Below are 19400 nucleotides of genomic sequence, written 5' to 3' on the forward strand. Positions count from 1 at the left end.
TCTCTGAGTATTGCACACCTTGTGCTTTTGGGCACTCCAGTGATGTTGCAGCTCTGAAATATGGCCAAACTGGTGGCAAGTGGCATCTTGGCAGCTGCACGCTTGACTTTTCTCAGTTCATGGGCTGTTATTTTGCGCCTTGGTTTTTCCACACGCTTCTTGCGACCCTGTTGACTATTTTGAATGAAATGCTTGATTGTTCGATGATCACGCTTCAGAAGCTTTGCAATTTTAAGAGTGCTGCATCCCTCTGCAAGATATCTCACTATTTTTGACTTTTCTGAGCCTGTCAAGTCCTTCTTTTGACCCATTTTGCCCAAGGAAAGGAAGTTGCCTAATAATTATGCACACCTGATATAGGGTGTTGATGTCATTAGACCACACCCCTTCTCATTACAGAGATGCACATCACCTAATATGCTTAATTGGTAGTAGGCTTTCGAGCCTATACAGCTTGGAGTAAGACAACATGCATAAAGAGGATGATGTGGTCAAAATACTCATCTGCCTAATAATTCTGCACTCCCTGTATCTCTGCTGTTTTAAAAAGAAATGGGTTCATTTTACTACTACATGTTTTAAGTAAAAGATTTTTTATAAAAGCTTTATTTTTACTTAATCAAAAATGAATAATGATTTTTAGTGTTACTTTTGGGCTGAAATTTGATAATTTTATAAATGTCTGCTGGTCTCAGAGCAAGGCAATTTGACCTGTTCTTTATTCAGGTTCACTACAGCTAAATATCACTGGGGTAGATTTACTAAAACTGGTGCACTCAGAATCTGTTGCAACTGTGCATGGTAGCCAATTAGCTTCTAACTTCAGCTTGTTCAGTTGAGTTTTGGCAATATAATCTGGAAGCTGATTGGTTTCAATGCAGAGCTGCACCAGATTTTGCACTCTCCAGTTTTAGTAAATAACCCCATTATCTCTATGAACACAATGATTTGGAGGGCTGCCCACAAACGTTTTACCATATAGTAGAATTTAAAATATTTAATACAATTTCTTTGTGATATTCCAGAGTTACCTAGGATCTACAAAGAGCTAGCCTGCAAGTGCGTCTTTTAATGTTGTAAAAGTACACATTTTTGTAAATATTTTATTATATCTTTTCATGGGACAACACTGAAGAAATGACACTTTGCTACAATGTAAAATAGTGAGTGTACAGCTTGTATAACAGTGTACATTTGCTGTCCCCTCAAAATAACACACAGCCATTAATGTCTAAACTGTTGGCAACAAATGTGAGTACACCGCTAGATGAAAAGGTCCAAATTGAGCCCAAAGTGTCAATATTTTGTGTGGCCACCATTATTTTCCAACACTGTCTTAAACCTCTTGGGCATGGAGTTCACCAGAGCTTCACAGGTTGCCACTGGAGTCCTCTCCCACTCCTCCATTATGACATCATGGAACTGGTGGATGTTTAAGACCTTGCGCTCCTCCACCTTCCATTTGAGGATGCCCCTCAGATGCTCAATAGGGTTTAGGTCTATAGACATGCTTGGCCAGTCCATCACTTTTACCCTTTGCTTCTTTAGCAAGGCAGTGGTCGTCTTGGAGGTATGTTTGGGGTTGTTATGTTGGAATACTGCCCTGCGGCCCTGTCTCTGAAAGGAAGGGATCATGCTCTGCTTCAGTATGTCACAATACATGTTGGCATTCATGGTTCCATCAATGAACTGTAGCTCCCCAGTGCTGACAGCACTCATGCAGCCCCAGACTATGACACTCCCACTACCATGCTTGACTGTAGGCAAGACACACTTGTCTTTGTTCTCCTCATCTTGGTGCTGCCTGCCACACACGCTTGACACCATCTGAACCAAGTTTATCTTTTACCATCACTTTTACCCTTTGCTTCTTTAGCAAGGCAGTGGTCATCTTGGAGGTATGTTTGGGGTTGTTATGTTGGAATACTGCCCTGCGGCCCTGTCTCTGAAAGGAAGGGATCATGCTCTGCTTCAGTATGTCACAATACATGTTGGCATTCATGGTTCCATCAATGAACTGTAGCTCCCCAGTGCTGACAGCACTCATGCAGCCCCAGACTATGACACTCCAACCACCATGCTTGACTGTAGGCAAGACACACTTGTCTTTGTTCTCCTCATCTTGTTGCTGCCTGCCACACACGCTTGACACCATCTGAACCAAGTAAGTTTATCTTGGTCTCATCAGACCACAGGACATGGTTCCAGTAATCCCTGTCCTTAGTCTGCTTATCTTCAGCAAACTGTTTGTGGGCTTTCTTGTGCATCATCTTTAGAAGAGGCTTCCTTCTAGGATGACAGCCATGCAGATCAATTTGATGCAGTGTGTGGCATATGGTCTGAGCACTGACAGGCTGGCCTCCCACCCCTTCAACCTCTGCAGCAATGTTGGCAGCACTCATACGTCCATTTCCCAAAGACAACCTCTGGATATGACGCTGAGTACGTGCACTCAACTTCTTTGGTTGACCATGGTGGAACCTGTCCTGTTAAACTGCTGTATGGCCTTGGCCACCGTGCTGCAGGTGTTTCAGGGTCTTGGCAATTCTTTTTACCTAGGCCATCTTTATGTAAAGCAACAATTCTTTTTTTCAGATCCTCAGAGAGTTCTTTGCCATAAGGTGCCATGTTGAACTTCTAGTGACCATGATGAGAGAGTGAGTGATAACACCAAAATTTAACACACCTGCTCCCCATTCACACCTGAGACCTTGTAACACTAACGAGTCAAATGACACCTGGGAGGGAAAAATGGCTAATTGGGCCAAATTTGGACATTTTTACTTAGGGGTGTACTCACTTTTGTTGCCAGCAGTTTAGACATTAATGGTTGTGTGTTGAGTTATTTTAAGGGGACAGCAAATTTACACGGTTATACAAGCTGTACACTCACTACTGCTTCAGTGCTGTCAAATCAAAAGATGTAATAAAATATTTACAAAAATGTGGAGTGTATTCACTTTCGTGAGATACTGTACATCTGAAATGCTGCTATAACTTTTATACAGTATATTGCCATATAGCTCCATTTATGTAATTTACAGTGATTCCTTAACTGCTCTGTTTACAGAGCTCAACAGCTGAATTAGAAAATTACACAAAGTCACAGCAGTGGCTCGCCCCCTTCCTGTAACAGGTTACAATCACAGAGTGTCTGAAAAGAAAGACTACACTATAGGTTGTTAAAACCCATAGTGTTCTGGAAGCCTTGTGTCATGGGCATTCCCTATATTGAACTTTCATTTGTAAAACAAATATTGTATATGTATATAATAAGAATACAGGTATACAAAATACAGTACAGACAAAAAGTTTGGACACACCTTCGCATTCAAAGAGTTTTCTTTATTTTCATGACTATGAAAATTGTAGAGTCACACTTCAAGAGGTAGTCACCTGAAATGGTCTTCCAACAGTCTTGAAGGAGTTCCCAGAGATGCTTAGCACTTGTTGGCCCTTTTGCCTTCAATCTGCGGTCCAGCTCACCCCAAACCATCTCGATTGGGTTCAGGTCCGGTGACTGTGGAGGCCAGGTCATCTGGCGCAGCACCCCATCACTCTCCTTCTTGGTCAAATAGCCCTTACACAGCCTGGAGGTGTGTTTGGGGTCATTGTCCTGTTGAAAAATAAATGATGGTCCAACTAAACGCAAACCGGATGGAATAGCATGCCGCTGAAAGATGCTGTGGTAGCCATGCTGGTTCAGTATGCCTTCAATTTTGAATAAATCCCCAACAGTGTCACCAGAAAATCACCCCCACACCTCCTCCATGCTTCACGGTGGGAACCAGGCATGTAGAGTCCATCTGTTCACCTTTCCTGCGTCACACAAAGACACGGTGGTTGGAACCAAAGATCTTAAATTTGGACTCATCAGACCAAAGCACAGATTTCCACTGGTCTAATGTCCATTCCTTGTGTTCTTTAGCCCAAACAAGTCTCTTCTGCTTGTTGCCTTTCTTTAGCAGTGGTTTCCTAGCAGATATTCTACCATGAAGGCCTGATTCACACAGTCTCCTCTTAACAGTTGTTCTAGAGATGTGTCTGCTGCTAGAACTCCGTGTGCCATTGACCTGGTCTCTAATCTGAGCTGGTGTTAAGCTGCGATTTCTGAGGCTGGTGACTCGGATGAACTTATCCTCCGCAGCAGAGGTGACTCTTGGTCTTCCTTTCCTGGGGCGGTCCGCATGTGAGCCAGTTTCTTTGTAGCGCTTGATGGTTTTTGTGACTGCACTTGGGGACACTTTCAAAGTTTTCCCAATTTTTTGTACTGACTGACCTTCATTTCTTAAAGTAATGATGGCCACTCGTTTTCCTGTACTTAGCTGCCTTTTTCTTGCCATAATACAAATTCTAACTGTCTATTCAGTAGGACTATCAGCTGTGTATCCACCTGACTTCTGCACAACACAACTGATGGTCCATAGTTACATAGTTAGCGAGGTTGAAAAAAGACAACAGTCCATCCAGTCCCAACCACATTTATAAGGCAAGAAATCACACTTATTAAACCTGACAGGGCACACCTGTGAAGTGAAAACCATTTCAGGTGAATACCTCTTGAAGTGTGACTCTACAATTTTCATAGTCAAGAAAATAAAGAAAACTCTTTGAATGAGAAGGTGTGTCCAAACTTTTGGTCTGTACTGTAAATTAAATTAAAACAGATCCATAACTATTGTTTTCCTTTGAAATATATCTGCATGCCATCAAGCACTCTACTAGCGGTTTTATTTCACAGGGGAGCAACAGTGGTTAAAGAGCACTGGAGAATTGTTCCGTTTGTATAGGCAGATTACGGATGTGTTAAATTGCAAGCTGAGATATTGGCTTTTCTGAAGGAAGGACAGCTTCATCCACAAAAACCGACAATACTTTTGTGTGGAGAACCTAAACTCTCTAGTTTAGTTACATAACTAAAAGGAATTTTAAATGCAACGGCCATATCATTAAAAAAAAAAAAAAAATTGACCATAATTGTGATTTTTGTTTTTTCAATCAGAGTTACGGTTATTTTTCTCACTCAACTTTATCCATTAAAAAAAAAAAAAAATGGTACCCTAGAGATTTTTGGAAAAACTAAGCCATATTTACCTGAAGTAGATTTAATGGTCTCAAATTGGAAGTATTTTTAATGCCAAAGGGCCCACCTGTTGAAGAAAAGTCTTTTGTTTAACATCAAAGCAAATCGGCTGAGGAATATATAGTTTTCATTGAGGAAGAAAAAATATTCTGGATCTTGTTTGAGAAGAGCAAACTTTTAAGAAACCGTTGTGTTTTTTTTTTTTTTTTTTTTAATCCATTTTTTTTGTTTGAAAGCATATATTTCTGGTGTAGTAGTGAATGAATAATGCAAATGTATTTACATGAAATTTTTTATGACTAAAGTCAATTTGTATTGTCAGTAACAAAAATAAATGTTTAAACTTGGCATGACAACATATTTATTTTAAACATTTTTGTTTGGTGGTATTTTTCCTAAGACCTACTTGTTTTCTTTTCTTTAGTTTTTAGATCAACCGTTTAACATAACTGTTCACATTGGTCTTAAATCTACACATATGCATATTGTAAAAAATCTTTTATAATTCTGATATATCAAATGTGATAGGATCAAAAGGTAATTAGATGCAGATTTTTTAATTGATGAAAACATCTCTGGAGAAATATCCTTATACGTTTTGTGTAGAACTGAAGATTAACATCCCCCGCTACAATAATGCAATGGCAGCATTACAGATAATATTGAAATACTCCATTCATAGATTTATATATTTTTAAATAAAAGATTTTTAAATCTACTGAATACAAATATGTAGATAAAAAAAAATATTTTTTATCTATAAAATATTACTAAAATGTAAATTTTTTTCACAAACAAAAAATGTAAAACTGCAGAACTCTAGCATCGAGATATGAACCTAATTTCATAATTTTTATGGTAAGGTATTTAAAAGAAAGCACCTTTTTTTCTGGAAAATATTAATTTTCTTAATTTTTTCTGTGGTATGTAAAAAAATCAAAACTGGTTGATCTAAATATCTGCATAAATGTTCACAATTTTCAGAGCACAATAATAGCACCAAACCGCCACCAACAACTAAATGATACTAACCTGCCTGAGAGGCAGACTGCATGGCAGCCGGCAATGTGCCTGGCATTGTACCTGGCACCAGGCCTCCTGGAGGTAAAATGCCACTCAGATTTATCCCTGCGGGGGCTATGGCACCAGTACTACACCCCAGCATGGTATTTGAGCCACTCATCAATGCCTGTGGGCCACTGTGGAACAGGAAAGAAAGTAATATTAATTGGTACAGAAGTTTGTGGAGTAAAAGGGAGACTACTAAATGCAAAGAGCAAACTAGCAACATGTAGGGTTTAGACTGCCTAATTCACCAATGGCCCTTTTCCCATTTTATCTTTTTCTCTAAACATTATGCCTGTGTGATACAATCATTCCCATTGATTTCTTTAAATCCAATGTTCAGTCCAGTGTTGTCAATTTTGTATATGGTCATACATAACTCTGCAATTTTAGAAAATTTGCCATTTGTATTATGGCTGTGATGCTAGCAAAACTCCATCTCTAAATCAAAGTTCCCGAAAGACAAACAAAGTCTCTATTTTGTCTAACTGTATACTCTTAATTTTAATAAGGTGATTTGCAAGCAATTCATTCATAACCTGATGATTATCAACACCTTAGCTAAGCTAAGAAAACAGCTAAGCTAAGAAAAGGGGATAAAGAAGATTGTACTTAAAGTGGTTGTAAAGGCACAAGGGTTTTAACCTGCGTGCATTCTTTGCATGAAGGCAAAAAAAAAAAAATTGGACTTTTGTCTTACCGTAAAATCCATTTCTCTGATGTTCACAGCTACTTATCTTCTTGACAGTGGGGTTATCCTGCCCCTACAAGAGTAGGACACTAGGCAGGAAAAAAACTTGACTATGCTTATAGGGCAGTCCCAGGAGGTACACTCCCACTCAGCTATAGATAGGCACTCAGTGGTCAGAAGATAAACTCCACAGAGGGGTTGGTGCTGTGTCCGTCAATGAACATCAGAGAAATGGATTTTAAGTCAAAAATCCCATTTTCTCTTTTGTTCATTGACAGACACAGCTCCTGGTATTCATAACCATTGGGAGGTCCCAAAGCAGTGTTAAACATGAGGGGTCGGAACAACCAAAAATTCCCATGGCTAAACATTAGCCAACCAGGCAACAGGGGCTCAACCAAACAACCGGAGTCCTTTAAACAGCAGACTACAAAACCTTGCGGCCAAAGGAAGCAGCCGCAGATAACACACCCACCTTATAAAAAAACTTTGTGAAAGTGTGCACAGACTGATACCTGATTAAAGGAAGGGCCGGAAGGCACTCATCACCCAAGAGGAACCCGACCCTTAACCACTTCCAGAACGCCCACCGCAGTTATACTGTGGCAGGCAGCCCCCCTTGCGCGAACCAACGTTGGTATACGACGGTCACACGCCTGCAGCTAGGGGGCAAGCGTGCAGCAGCAGGGATGCTAATGCATTGGGCAGGCAGCTCTGATTGCTGCTTGACACCTGCAATTGCTCCCCGCTGAAAGAAAAAGGACGGGCAGCTGTTGTAAACATAGCTGACCGTTGTTCTCTCTGCAATGATCACAGAGCTCCTGTGATCCTGCTATATAGAAACACAGATCTCTGATCATTTCACAAGCCACGCCCTCCCAAAGTTAGAAACATGCTCCTAGGTACACATTTAACCCCTTGATCACTTGTGTTAACCCCTTCCCTGCCAGTGTCATTATTACAGTAACAGTGCATATTTTTAGCACCGATTACCGCAGTAACTGGTCCCCCCCCAAAAGTGTCAAAAAATGTCAGTCAGGGGTCCGATCTGTCTGCCGCAATGTCGCAGTCCCTCAAAAAATAAATAAAAATCGCAGATGGCCGCCATTACTAGTAAAAAAAAAAAAAAAAAAAAAAATTAAAATTTAGATTTTATTCTTTTTGGGGGGGGGGGGGGGTGGAATGTTATATAGCACAATGTGAAAAATATTGCTTTTTTTTTTCCCCCAGAATTGTCGCTCTTTTTTTATTTATAGCGCAAAAAATAAAAATTGCATAGGTGATCAAATACCACCAAAAGAAAGCTCTATTTGTGGGAAAAAAAGGACATCAATTTTATTTGGGTACAGCGTCGCACGTTAGCGCAATTGTCCGTTAAAGTAATGTAGTGCCGAATCGCAAATTATGGCCTGGTGATTAAGGGGGAAAATCTTCCGGTCCAGAAGTGGTTAATTGAATAGGCCTGAATCACAGTCTGTCTGATCCATCTGGAAATGGTCGCAGCAGAAGCAGCCAAACCTTTTAGAGGTCCACCTGTGAGTACAAATAGTGAGTCTGACTTCCGAAAAGACTCCGTAGCTGCCAGGTACACCCTGATTGCCCGAACCACATCCAAGGAATGCAAGGCAATTTCCTTAGGATGTTTAGGCCTGGGACATAGGGAAGGCAACACAATGTCTTCATGCAAATGGAAAGCAGAGACGACCTTTGGAAGGAACAAACCACTGACTTGTAAACCACCAGGTAAGGTGAATAACAAGACAACGCCGCCATCTCAGACACCCTGTGCGCAGAAGTAATAGCCACCAAAAAGGCCACCTTCTGGGACAACGTAAGCAGAGGAACCTCCCGAAGACTTTCAAAGGGAGGCTTCTGAAGAATAGACAACGCCAAATTAAGGCCCCATGGTGGCAATGGAGACCGCACTGGAGGAGCCAAGTATCGAACTCCCTGGGTAAAGGTGCGCACCAAGGAATGTGTGGCCAATGGACATTGAAGAAAACCACTAAGGCCGAAACCTGGGCCCTAATGGTACTCAAGGCCAGGTGCTGCTCAACCCCCCCCTCCCCTACTGGAGGAACGCCAATATCTGAGCCACCGAAAAGGAGCGAGGGTGAACCCCAAGAGACTCACACCACGCAATGTACGTCTTTCAAGTATGATGGTGGATCATCTAGCTTTTAACAGCGTAGGAATCACCGATTCAGACATACCTCTTTCCTTCAGCACCTGGCTTTTACCAGCCAAGCCGTTAAAGCCAGCGATCGTAAAGCAGGATGCAAGGATTAGCCCTTGGGACAGCAGGTCTTCCCTGAGAGGAAGTCTCCAAGGAGCATCAGCGACAAGCCGTACCAGATCGGCGTACCAAGACAGACGAGGCCAGTCAGGAGCCATCAAAATGACCAGAATTCCTGATGCCTCGATCCTGCACAGGAGTCTTGGCAGAAGTTTGACAGGGGGGAAGGCGTAAATTAGACAACACTAAGGCATCTGTGGCGTCAGCTAGAGGATCCCGAGAACGTTTCACAGATCTCTGTACCTTCCTGTTGAGGTGAGAGGCCAACAGGTCCAACTCGGGAGTACCCACTGGAGAAACAACTGATGAAACACCTCAGGATGATGTGACCATTCTCCCTGGTTCCACGCCTGTCGACTAAGATAATCTGCTTTCCAATTTTCCACCCCTGGAATGTGTACAGCGGAGAGGGCTGGAACGAATCGTTCTGCCAACCTTAGAATACCGGCTACCTTTTAAGCCCCCAGGGCACTTCTTCTGCCCCCTTGGTGATTGTCATAGGCCACGGCCGTGACATTGTTCAATTGAATGCGTACCGGACACCCCTTAAGGCAAACTTTCCAATGATCCAGACAAAGTCTGATCGCTCAGAGTTCCAGTACAATGATCTGCAGTCTTGGAGGGCCTGTGGGTGCCAATAGGGACCGGTGCCTCCGACGCAGCATCAGCCACATCCTCCATTTTTAAAGTTTCACGCACTGATACGATCAGCGCATCCACCAATGCCTTTACATGCACGGCTACAGGAGCAAAAGGAATCATCCTCACTATCTGAGCACGCAGGGTGCGTGGACACAGACCCAGAAGGGTAACTCGCATCCGCAGCGGCCGAATCAGATTAAGGATCTGATGAGACAGATGAAACGGGAAGGCAAGGGATGCGTTTGCTAGCCCATTTCCCAAGGATCAAATCCACCTTGGACACGAAGGACTCCAGGACCGCTGTCAGTGCAGTCATTAATTGGTGGGACCCGGAGGGCCCGGCAGCCTCTGAGAGGGGATCAGGTGGGGAAATGTGCTCCAGGGACTCCATTAGAGAAGAGGAGGACCCACACAAAAAAAGTGTATAAAACTGCTAGAGGCACCCCCACCATGCTGGCGGTACCAAAGGATCCAGCACAGAGCACTACCGCTGCTTTAGCAGAGAGAGGGAGAGAAAACCCCACCAAAAGACTCACCACCACCGATCAGGCACATACAGCACCAGACAAACTGCACACTATGCGGCGATCAGGAAGAGAAAGATCCAGGAGTCAGCACTAGGGGATGAGGAGGGGCTCCCACTGCTGAAATCACCACCCCTATTGCTTCAATAGGGGTGCGAGGACCAGAGATTCCAGCAAGGAACTAGGTCCTCACTCCTGAGGCAGGAAAAAAACTGAATGCCTATAGCGGAGAGTGGGAGTATACCCCCTGGGGCTGCCTCATAGGTGTAGTCAGGTTTGTTCCTGCCTAGTGTCCTACTCCTGTAGGGGGCAGTATAACCCAACTGTCAAGAAGATAAGGAACTGTGTCGGTCAATGAACGAAAGAGAAACCTGTGTGCTGCAGCCCCCCCCCCCGCCCAATACTCACCCAAGCCCCATCTCGATCCAACGATGTGCACGAGACCCTTGCCTCTCCATGGACTCGCACTCCTGAGTGCCTTTTGGCAGCAGCAAGAGCCATTGGCTCCCACTGCTGTCAATCACAGCCAGTGAGCCAATCAGGAGACAGAGGGTATGGGGCAAAGCCGCGGCTCTGTGTGTGCATGGACAAACAGAGCCGGGGGTCAAGAGCACGCCTGCTTGGGTGCCCCCATAGCAAGCTGATTGCTGTGGGGGCACCTGGCAGTGGGGAGGAGCCAGGAGCACCGCAAAGACCCCAACAAGAGGAACAAAACCATTTCACACAGCAGGTAAGTATAACATGTTATTTAAAAAAAAAGAAAAAAAAAAAAAAAAAAGAAAAGACTTCAATATCACTTTAGGCACCACATTTTGTTTTTAGTCTAGGTAATTTTATTATTGAAGATTCTCATTCTTTCCTAAAGACAAAAATGAAAATGTAACCATATTTTTTAAAATCTAAATCAGACTGTAAAAAAAAAAAACAAAAAAAAAAAAAAAAAAACTGTTGCCAGGAATTCAAAAGATCAAAACAATTGTGCAACTTGAAAAGCATTGACTTTTAACATAAAAACACAATAAATATTACTTCATACAGTGTATACTAGAATAGCCGAGTGCCTTTTAAAAATCTCAACAGGTAGATTATTTACATTTTGTTTCAATGGAACTTGCTTACAAAACTAACTTATCTCAAAATACAACATATATGTTTAAGAAAGCATACATATAAAGTGAACCTGTTTCCAGACCATGCACATGTATTTACGTATTCTAAACAAGCAGTAACAGCACTTTACAACAAGCCCTCATTCACTTCTGTAGCTATAGGCATTATTGAGAAATGTATAGTCAAATTGTATAACAGAAGCACTAAAACCTAAGCTTTGTTCTTATTACTGTCTGTGCACTGGAATCTTGACAGTGCGAGCCCACTAATGTAAACACATAACAGCTGTGTTTCTAAGCTGTTGGAAATCCTTACTGGAACCTGCCTTTAGAGTCTTTGTTGTGATGTCTGAGAATTACTTCATAGTGAAGGCAGCTAGAGAGGTAAGTGAGAGTTTTGTTTTAAAGCTCTTTTGCTGTATGTGTGCAAATACGTTAAAACGCTGAACTCTGGTTTAAATAAAAAGTGACCCACGCAGCGGGGCTCTCTTCCCACCCTGCGAAGCAAGGTTTAAATGCTTTATTTTGTCTAGGGGAACAGTTTACTTACCTTATCCCTTACTCCTCTGGCAGCCTGTACTCTTTTCCTTTCTCCAAAGCTCTGACTTGTGGGCCAACGCTCTGCATCCTCAATTACAATGCAGCACTGCTAGTGAAGGTGGGGGGCTCCCCACTGCAAGGGTCAATTCTTTTCCCCAGATTTCAGCTTGATTGTCCATAGTCTGGGCACAGATGCACGTTAAGTTAGGCAAAGTTTGAATTTTGGATTCCACCATTTAATGTTCCTTTAAAAGGAAAACGTAATTTTTCCCTATTAGCATTAGTGTATTAAAGTTTATAGAAGTCTGTTCAATTGGCTAGAGGCATCACTTCTGTTAGACTTTACCAGTAGATTAGTGTGTCAAAAAGTACTCGTTTGACTAGAGACCTGTATGAATAGTTGATATAATGTAAAAGTAGCTTTCCCACTTGTTTCTGATAAAATTAAATATATGTTTACTATGAAGAGGGTTAACTAAAGGAGTTGAGGATCCACGCTTTTTAAATTCTGTCAATATTACCTTCAATTATCCATCCATGTGAAAACCAAACCTCTGTTTACGTTCAATACCCAATCATGTGCAGATGAAATAAGTAAACCGGATTTGTTTTTCGCATGAATGGATAACTTTATTGAGTGAAGATTCCTAACTCCTTTAGTAAATCTGTCCATAGTCACATGATGATTCAGCGTAAAGTCCTTAATGTTTACTTCCTGGAGGCATCCATCTCCTGGGTGTCCACATCATTGTCTATGTGATGTGAACAGTTCCCACTTGCTGGCTAACAGGGAAGTCCTGTTAGGATCCTGAAATAAAGGAGGACATCAGACTCACGGGAGTAAAGGGGACCAGCTGGCGGGGCTTACCAGTGGCAGTGCATCAGAGTTTCCCAAAGAAGAAATTGGGGTCAGAAGGACCTGAATAGGTAGGATTTAGGCGAGTTTAATGGACTTCAGCAGGTAAGGAAACTTTAATGAATTATTGGGTGGAGTTGGGCTTTAATTATCTATTTATAGGCTTTGGGGTAGGTTTTTTTAACCACTTCAATACCGGACACTTTAATCCCCTTCCTGCCTGAGCCAATTTTCAGCTTTTAGCGCTGTCACACTTTGAATGACAATTGTGCGGTCATGCAACACTGTACCTATATTACATTTTTATCATTCTTTTCACACAAATCAAACGTTCTTTTGGTGGTATTTAATCACCACTGGCTTATATTTTTTCCAAAATAAAGAAAGACCGAAAACTTAGAAAAAAACAAAACAAACAAAAAACGCACTTTTCTTAGTTTCAGTTATATAAATGTTGCGAATGAATAACCTTTCTTCATAAATTTAGGTCAAATACTGTTACATTTCTTTGGTGAAAATAACCCAAATCAGTGTATATTAGTCAGTTTGTAGGAAGGTTGGAGTCCACAACATATGGTTTACAGTGGATATAAAAAGTCTACACACCCTTGTTAAAAAGGTCAGGTTTTTGGGATGTAAACAAAATGAGACAAAGATAAATAATTCCAGAACATTTTCCACCTTTAATGTGACCTGTAAACTGTACAACTCGATTGAAAAACAAACTGAAATCTTTCAGGAGGGGGGAGTAAAAATAAAAAAACTAAAATAATGTGGTTGCATAAGTGTTCATCCCCCTCTTACAACTGGGGATGTAGCGGAGTTCAGAATTAGGCAATCACATTTAACATTTAAATATGAGAGTCAGAACACACCTGCCATCATTTAAAGTGCCTCTGAATAACCCCAAATAAAGTTCAGCTGTGCTAGTAGGTCTTCCCTGACATTTCGTAGTCGCATCCTACAGCAAAACCATGGTCTGCAGAGAGCTTCCAAAGCATTGTTAAAAAGTATTGGTCAGGAGAAGGTTACAAAAGAATTTCCAAGGCATTAGATATACCATTGAACACAGTGAAGACAGTCATCATCAAGTGGAGAAAATATGGCACAAAAGTGACATTACCAAGATCTGGACATCCCTCCCAAACTGATGAAAATGGGAGAAGAAAACTGGTCAGGGAGGCTGCCAAGAGGCCTACAGCAACATTAAAGGAGCTGCAGGAATATCTGACAATTACTGGCTGTGTGGTACATGTGACAACAATCTCCCGTATTCTTCATATGTCTGGGCTTTGGGGTAGAGTGGCAAGATGGAAGCCTTTTCTTACAAAGAAAAACATCCAAGCTTGGCTAAATTTAGCAAAAAACACATCTGAAGTCTCCCAAAAGCATGTGAGAAAATGTGTTATGGTCTGATGAAACCAAGGTTAAACTTTTTGGCCATAATTCCAAAAGATATGTTTGGCGAAAAAACACCACCGCACATTACAAAAAGAACACCATACCCACAGTGAAGCATGGTGGCGGCAGCATCATGCTTTGGGATGTTTTTCTTCAGCTGGAACAGGGGCCTTTGTCAAGGTAGAGGGAATTATGAACAGTTCCAAATATTAGTCAATATTGGCACAAAACCTTCAGGTTTTTGCTAGAAAGCTGAACATGAAGAGGAACTTCATCTTTCAACATGACAATGACCCAAAGCATACATCCAAATCAACAAAGGAATGGCTTCACCAGAAGATTATTAAAGTTTTGTAATAACACAGCCAGCCCAGACCTGAATCGGATTAAAAATCTGTGGGGTGATCATAAGAGGGCTGTGCACCAGAGATGTACACGCAATCTGACAGATTTGAAGTTTGTTTTGCAAAGAGTGGGCAAATATTGCCAAGTCGAGATGTGCCATGCTGATTGACTCATACCCAAAAACACAGGGCTGTAATAAAATCAAAAGGTGCTCAAAAATGTTTTTAATCTAATGGTGTGCACACTTATGCAACCATATTTTTTTAGTTTTTTATTTTTACTTCCCCCAACTAAAATATTTAATTTTGTTGTTCAACTGGGTTGTACAGTTTATAGGTGGAAGTTCTAAAATTATTTGTCTTGGTTTCATTTTTTTTTAACATGACAGAAACCTGACAATTTAGCAGGGGTGTGTAGAATTTTTATATCAACGGTATACCTAAAAAAAAAAAAAATAGATCAATCCTGATGTACAGACGGCCTCATTTCTTGAGGCACGAAAATGCCGGGACAGTACAAATATCCCCCAAATGACCCGTTTTTGGAAAGTAGACAGTCCAAAGTATTTAGTAAGAGGCCTGGTGAGTTTTTTGAAGTTATAATTTTTTGTCACAAATTTTTGGAAAATTAAGAAATTAAAAGAATGTATTTTTCACAATTTTTTTAGCGTATTGTCACTAGTGTAGTACAGCGTCATCATACAACTTGTGTGATGGTGATATGTGAAGAATAAAAAAAATGTTTTCAATTTTTTCTAGAAATACAGTGTTATCACAGTATACTATTCTAGGGAGGTGATCAGGATTTTTTTTTTACTGTTGTGAAGAGCTGTGATTGGCCACAGCTAATACAGATGGGCCCTGTCTATACAAAGCTCTTCACAATAGTACATAATGAAAGGCACTGGGCCGGGTACAGTGATCTGCCATCGGCTGTGTCCAGTGGACATGGCAGGTGACAGATCGTGCCCGAGCTGTCCCGCCCAGCTATCATTTTACAATAGGCTGGGCAAGAAGGGGTTAAAACATTTAAAAAAATGGGCAAAGGGATTATAAATATATGTTAAACTTTGTTACAACAATACATATTTAATTGAACACTGTAATGTCATTTGTTGTGTCTACAAAACAAGCAGATGAAAATAATTATAACAAGTTAATAAATAAACCTTAAAGTGGAGTTCCACCAATTTTAATAAGTTTAGATGTACGTAATCCCCTTTAAAAATACTTTTACCAATGGAAACTATTTTTTTGCAAGGAAATAGGTTTTATTCTTCTTTATTTATCCGCACTTCCGGGTCCGGCCGCCTATAGGCGATTACGTCACTCGGCGATTCGCAAGGGCTGCTGGAGTGTATCCCAGCAGCCCTTGCGAATCACCTAGTGACGAAATCTCGCATTATTACACCGGCTGTACTCAGATGTATTGCATTGAGTCCGTGCTCCGCCCCGCCTCCTCTAAGTGAGCTCTACGGGATGTATTGCTTTGAGTCCGCGCTCCGCTCTGCCTCCGCCCCACATCTTTTCAGTGAGCGCGGACTGAAAGCATTACATCTGGTAGAGGCGGGGCGGAGCACGGACTCAATGCAATACATCCGAGTACAGCTGGTGCCGTGATCGCCTATAGGCGGCCGGACCCGGAGGTGCGGATGAATAAAGAAGAAAAAAAGGTATTTCCTTGCAAAAAAAAAAAATTGTTTACATTGGTAAAAGTATTTTTAAAGGGGATTACATACATCTAGCTTATTAAAATGGGTGGAACTCCGCTTTAATATAATTTAGAGCATCCTTTCAATTTTTAAGTCCTTACAGTAACCTAATGAATTTAGTCTCCCTGGCCTAAGCTGCTAAAAGCTGATCTGTGATTGGTTCCCAAGTGTCACTGTACAATGCTATTCTTTGTGTTATAAATCCAACAATGTATAAAATATTATTCACTACACTGAATATTTCAGCTAAACAAATTGTGACCAGACAGTAGCGATTGCAAATAGAAAAAGCAAAAGCAGGGAGCAAAGAGTTAAAACAGAAGAGTAAGATACATGAGAGCTGACTGAAGGAATCTAAAAAGAGAGACCCAGTGAAACATTTGAACACTGCAATAGAAGAGAGAACCAGAGAAACACAGAGAAGCAGTAGAAGATGTACATGAAATGCAGAAATAAAGGGAACACTGTCAGAGAGGAGAAATGTTTATTTATTAAGAAGAAAAGATACTCAAGAGTTCTAAAAGTTGCAGAAAAATAAGACCAGAGAAAAGAAAAGCAATGTAAGTTTTATTGATGACAATGTACTGCACTGCTGTATAACACAAATCCACAGAAGCCTAAGGAAGAAAAATTAGAAGAGTTTGCATTGTCTCAGAATTGTCCCAAAGTGCCAAGTCACTTATACCTCCCCGACACAACATGGGACATTATATGTGAACTTTTCATCTTTCTGAAGATAATACAAATAAGTTCAGTATTGTTAATAATCAATGTCTTGGTTATGATTGTTAAAACTATGACCACGATACGCTGCTGCGCGCTAAATCAATAGCCATTTCCTTTAAATGCTATTATATAAAATGTTTCCTTCATTGAACGCAACTTGGCAATACATTTAGGGGAATGCTGGCAATACATTTAGGGGAATGCTGTAAGTCTTAAACAAGTCTCAGCCCTAGAAAAAGTGCTCCTGAGGCAAGACATTGGTCCTTGGAGGCCTGTCTGCTTGAAATGTTTACTGAACTTATACTTAGTCCTCAACCTCAATCCAGAAAACAGAACTAGGGGCCTGTGATAGCATTTATCAATTTAGGCTACAGTGTATAACTGACCCTTTACTCTGCCCATGTATAACTCTGCCCATGTATGGCAAAATAAAATGTTTGTTTAACCACTTGCCGACCGCCGCAAGTACATATACTGTGGCGGTCAGCCCCTCACAGGCAAAGTGACGTACCGGTACGTCACTAGCCTGTGAGGCTCTGGGGAGCGAGCGCGTGCCGCCGGAGGCGCGCTCCCGCGCGGTCACGGATCCCCCCGCGCGTGTGAGCCGCCATTACGCGTTTAAAAAAAAAAAACAACAAAAATGACAAAAATCTTTCCCTTTGTTAGTAAACGCAATAACTTTTGCGCAAACCAATCAAAATACGATTTTTGTGATTTTTTTTACCAAACATATGTAGCATAAAACAAATTGGCCGAAAATGTTAAACAATTTTGATTTTTACATTTTTTTTGGGAATTTCATATAAATAAAATGTGAAAAATAGTTATTTTTGCAAAATTGACGCTCTTTTTTTGTTTATAGCGCATGATCAAAAAATCGCACAGGTGATCAAATACCATTAAAAGAAAGCTCTGTTTGTGGGAAAAAAAGGACGTCAAATTTGTTTAGGAACAGCGTCGCACGACCGCGCAATTGTCCGTTAAAGTCACGCAGTGCCGAATCGCAAAATACCCCCTGGTCAGGAAGGGGGTAAAATCTTCCGGGGCTTAAGTGGTTAAAGATGAACTCTAAAAACTACAGGGGGGAGGTTACAAAACCAGTCAAGCTGCACAAGGAGATAGGGAAACTGGTCCTCATCACAGTCCAGGTGTTTCATGCTGGATTAATGCACAGATTTCAAAGAAATATTTTAAGGAAACCAAAACATAAGGCCCCTTCCACATGGGGCAGGGAGCTGCTAGAAGTCCGCTTGCTCAGCAGGGGATTTGTTCACTGGTCCACGTCTGCTTATGCAGAGCGGACACAGACAAGGCCCACTCTCCTCTATGGGCAGTTCTACGTAAATAGATGTAATCTGTTTACACTCTACTGCCATCCAATCCGCTAGACAGACTGTTTTTAACTGATCGGATTGGACGTCAGTGGGTGTAAACAGACACATGTCACCACTCCATAGAGTAGAATGGGGGGTCCAATCAGGTTTGCCTGAAAAACTGACAGGTGGACCCGATCGGTCCACACATGTGAAAGAATTCACATAGCATATGAATCTGGACAGTATTTATGTTGCCTGGAGTTCAGCTTTATCTTCCTCACCTCCCAAGCAGCTGACACTCACATTTCCTTAACCCTACACCATTTAATTTATATACTGGGACTGAGGAATAAAATCCCAGTGCAACTCCAAACTGCCTTGTCAGAGCTTACACAGGACTATGGGCTCCTTTCCTGCCTCCCTGTGATGGTGAAGGCTGATCGTAAGCCATTGGTCCCATCAGCTGAGAGGTGGAGTAAATCACGTGTTCACTCCTACCCAAGTATTTCATTTCACTCCTGGCAGGACTGAACAGAGCAGTGGTGGAGAGAGGGAAAGGAGAGTATATGCAGCCTTAGGAAAGGGGGTGCTTTACGATCTTTTACCTTGCCCTGCATGGGCAAAGGAAAGGGTCACATTTAAGAATTTGACATTGGGATTTATAACAGTAGTGGTCAAATGACTCGGCATTAAATAACCTTTAGACTACTTGTCCTACAAGACCTTCTCAAAATTTGTTTATTTGAAACCCAATGGTCCTCTTGATGTGAAAAAAACTACAGCCAGGACAAAATGTAAATAAAGAGGAAACATTTTTTATGGCCTAGGTGTCCTAATGTGAAAAATATCACACCGAACTTCTGTCATTTTAGCAAGTCAAGACTGAAATCATAAAATTCTTGTCACATTATCAACAAAAGCAAGAGTAATAAGTAAAGTTAAATGTTGTACCATAACACTTCTTAACCCCAACCACAGACCCGAAGACCACTGTGAAGTTCGTAAAAGCTGGAAAGAAGAAAGTGTCTGTAGCGCTTAAATTATCCAATTTCCAGCTGACAGTAAGAATATAATCTCTAAAATCTGATAGGTAAT

General features: G+C 41.4%; 1 protein-coding gene across 1 annotated transcript in view; it reads right to left on the reverse strand.

The window, feature by feature from the left end:
• The window catches only part of SUPT20H (SPT20 homolog, SAGA complex component), a gene marked incomplete at its 5' end in the record, with an annotated part of 185366 nt that overhangs the window by 28685 nt on the left and 137281 nt on the right, over nucleotides 1-19400 (reverse strand). The window contains 2 exons of the mRNA XM_082248178.1: nucleotides 5095-5150; nucleotides 6116-6282. Of these exons, the coding sequence (XP_082104304.1) occupies nucleotides 5095-5150; nucleotides 6116-6282 (223 nt within the window). The remainder of the gene's footprint in view (nucleotides 1-5094; nucleotides 5151-6115; nucleotides 6283-19400) is intronic.

This window comes from Pelophylax lessonae (genome assembly GCF_965119305.1).
Source record: "Pelophylax lessonae genome assembly, chromosome: 2".
Lineage (NCBI taxonomy): Eukaryota > Metazoa > Chordata > Amphibia > Anura > Ranidae > Pelophylax > Pelophylax lessonae.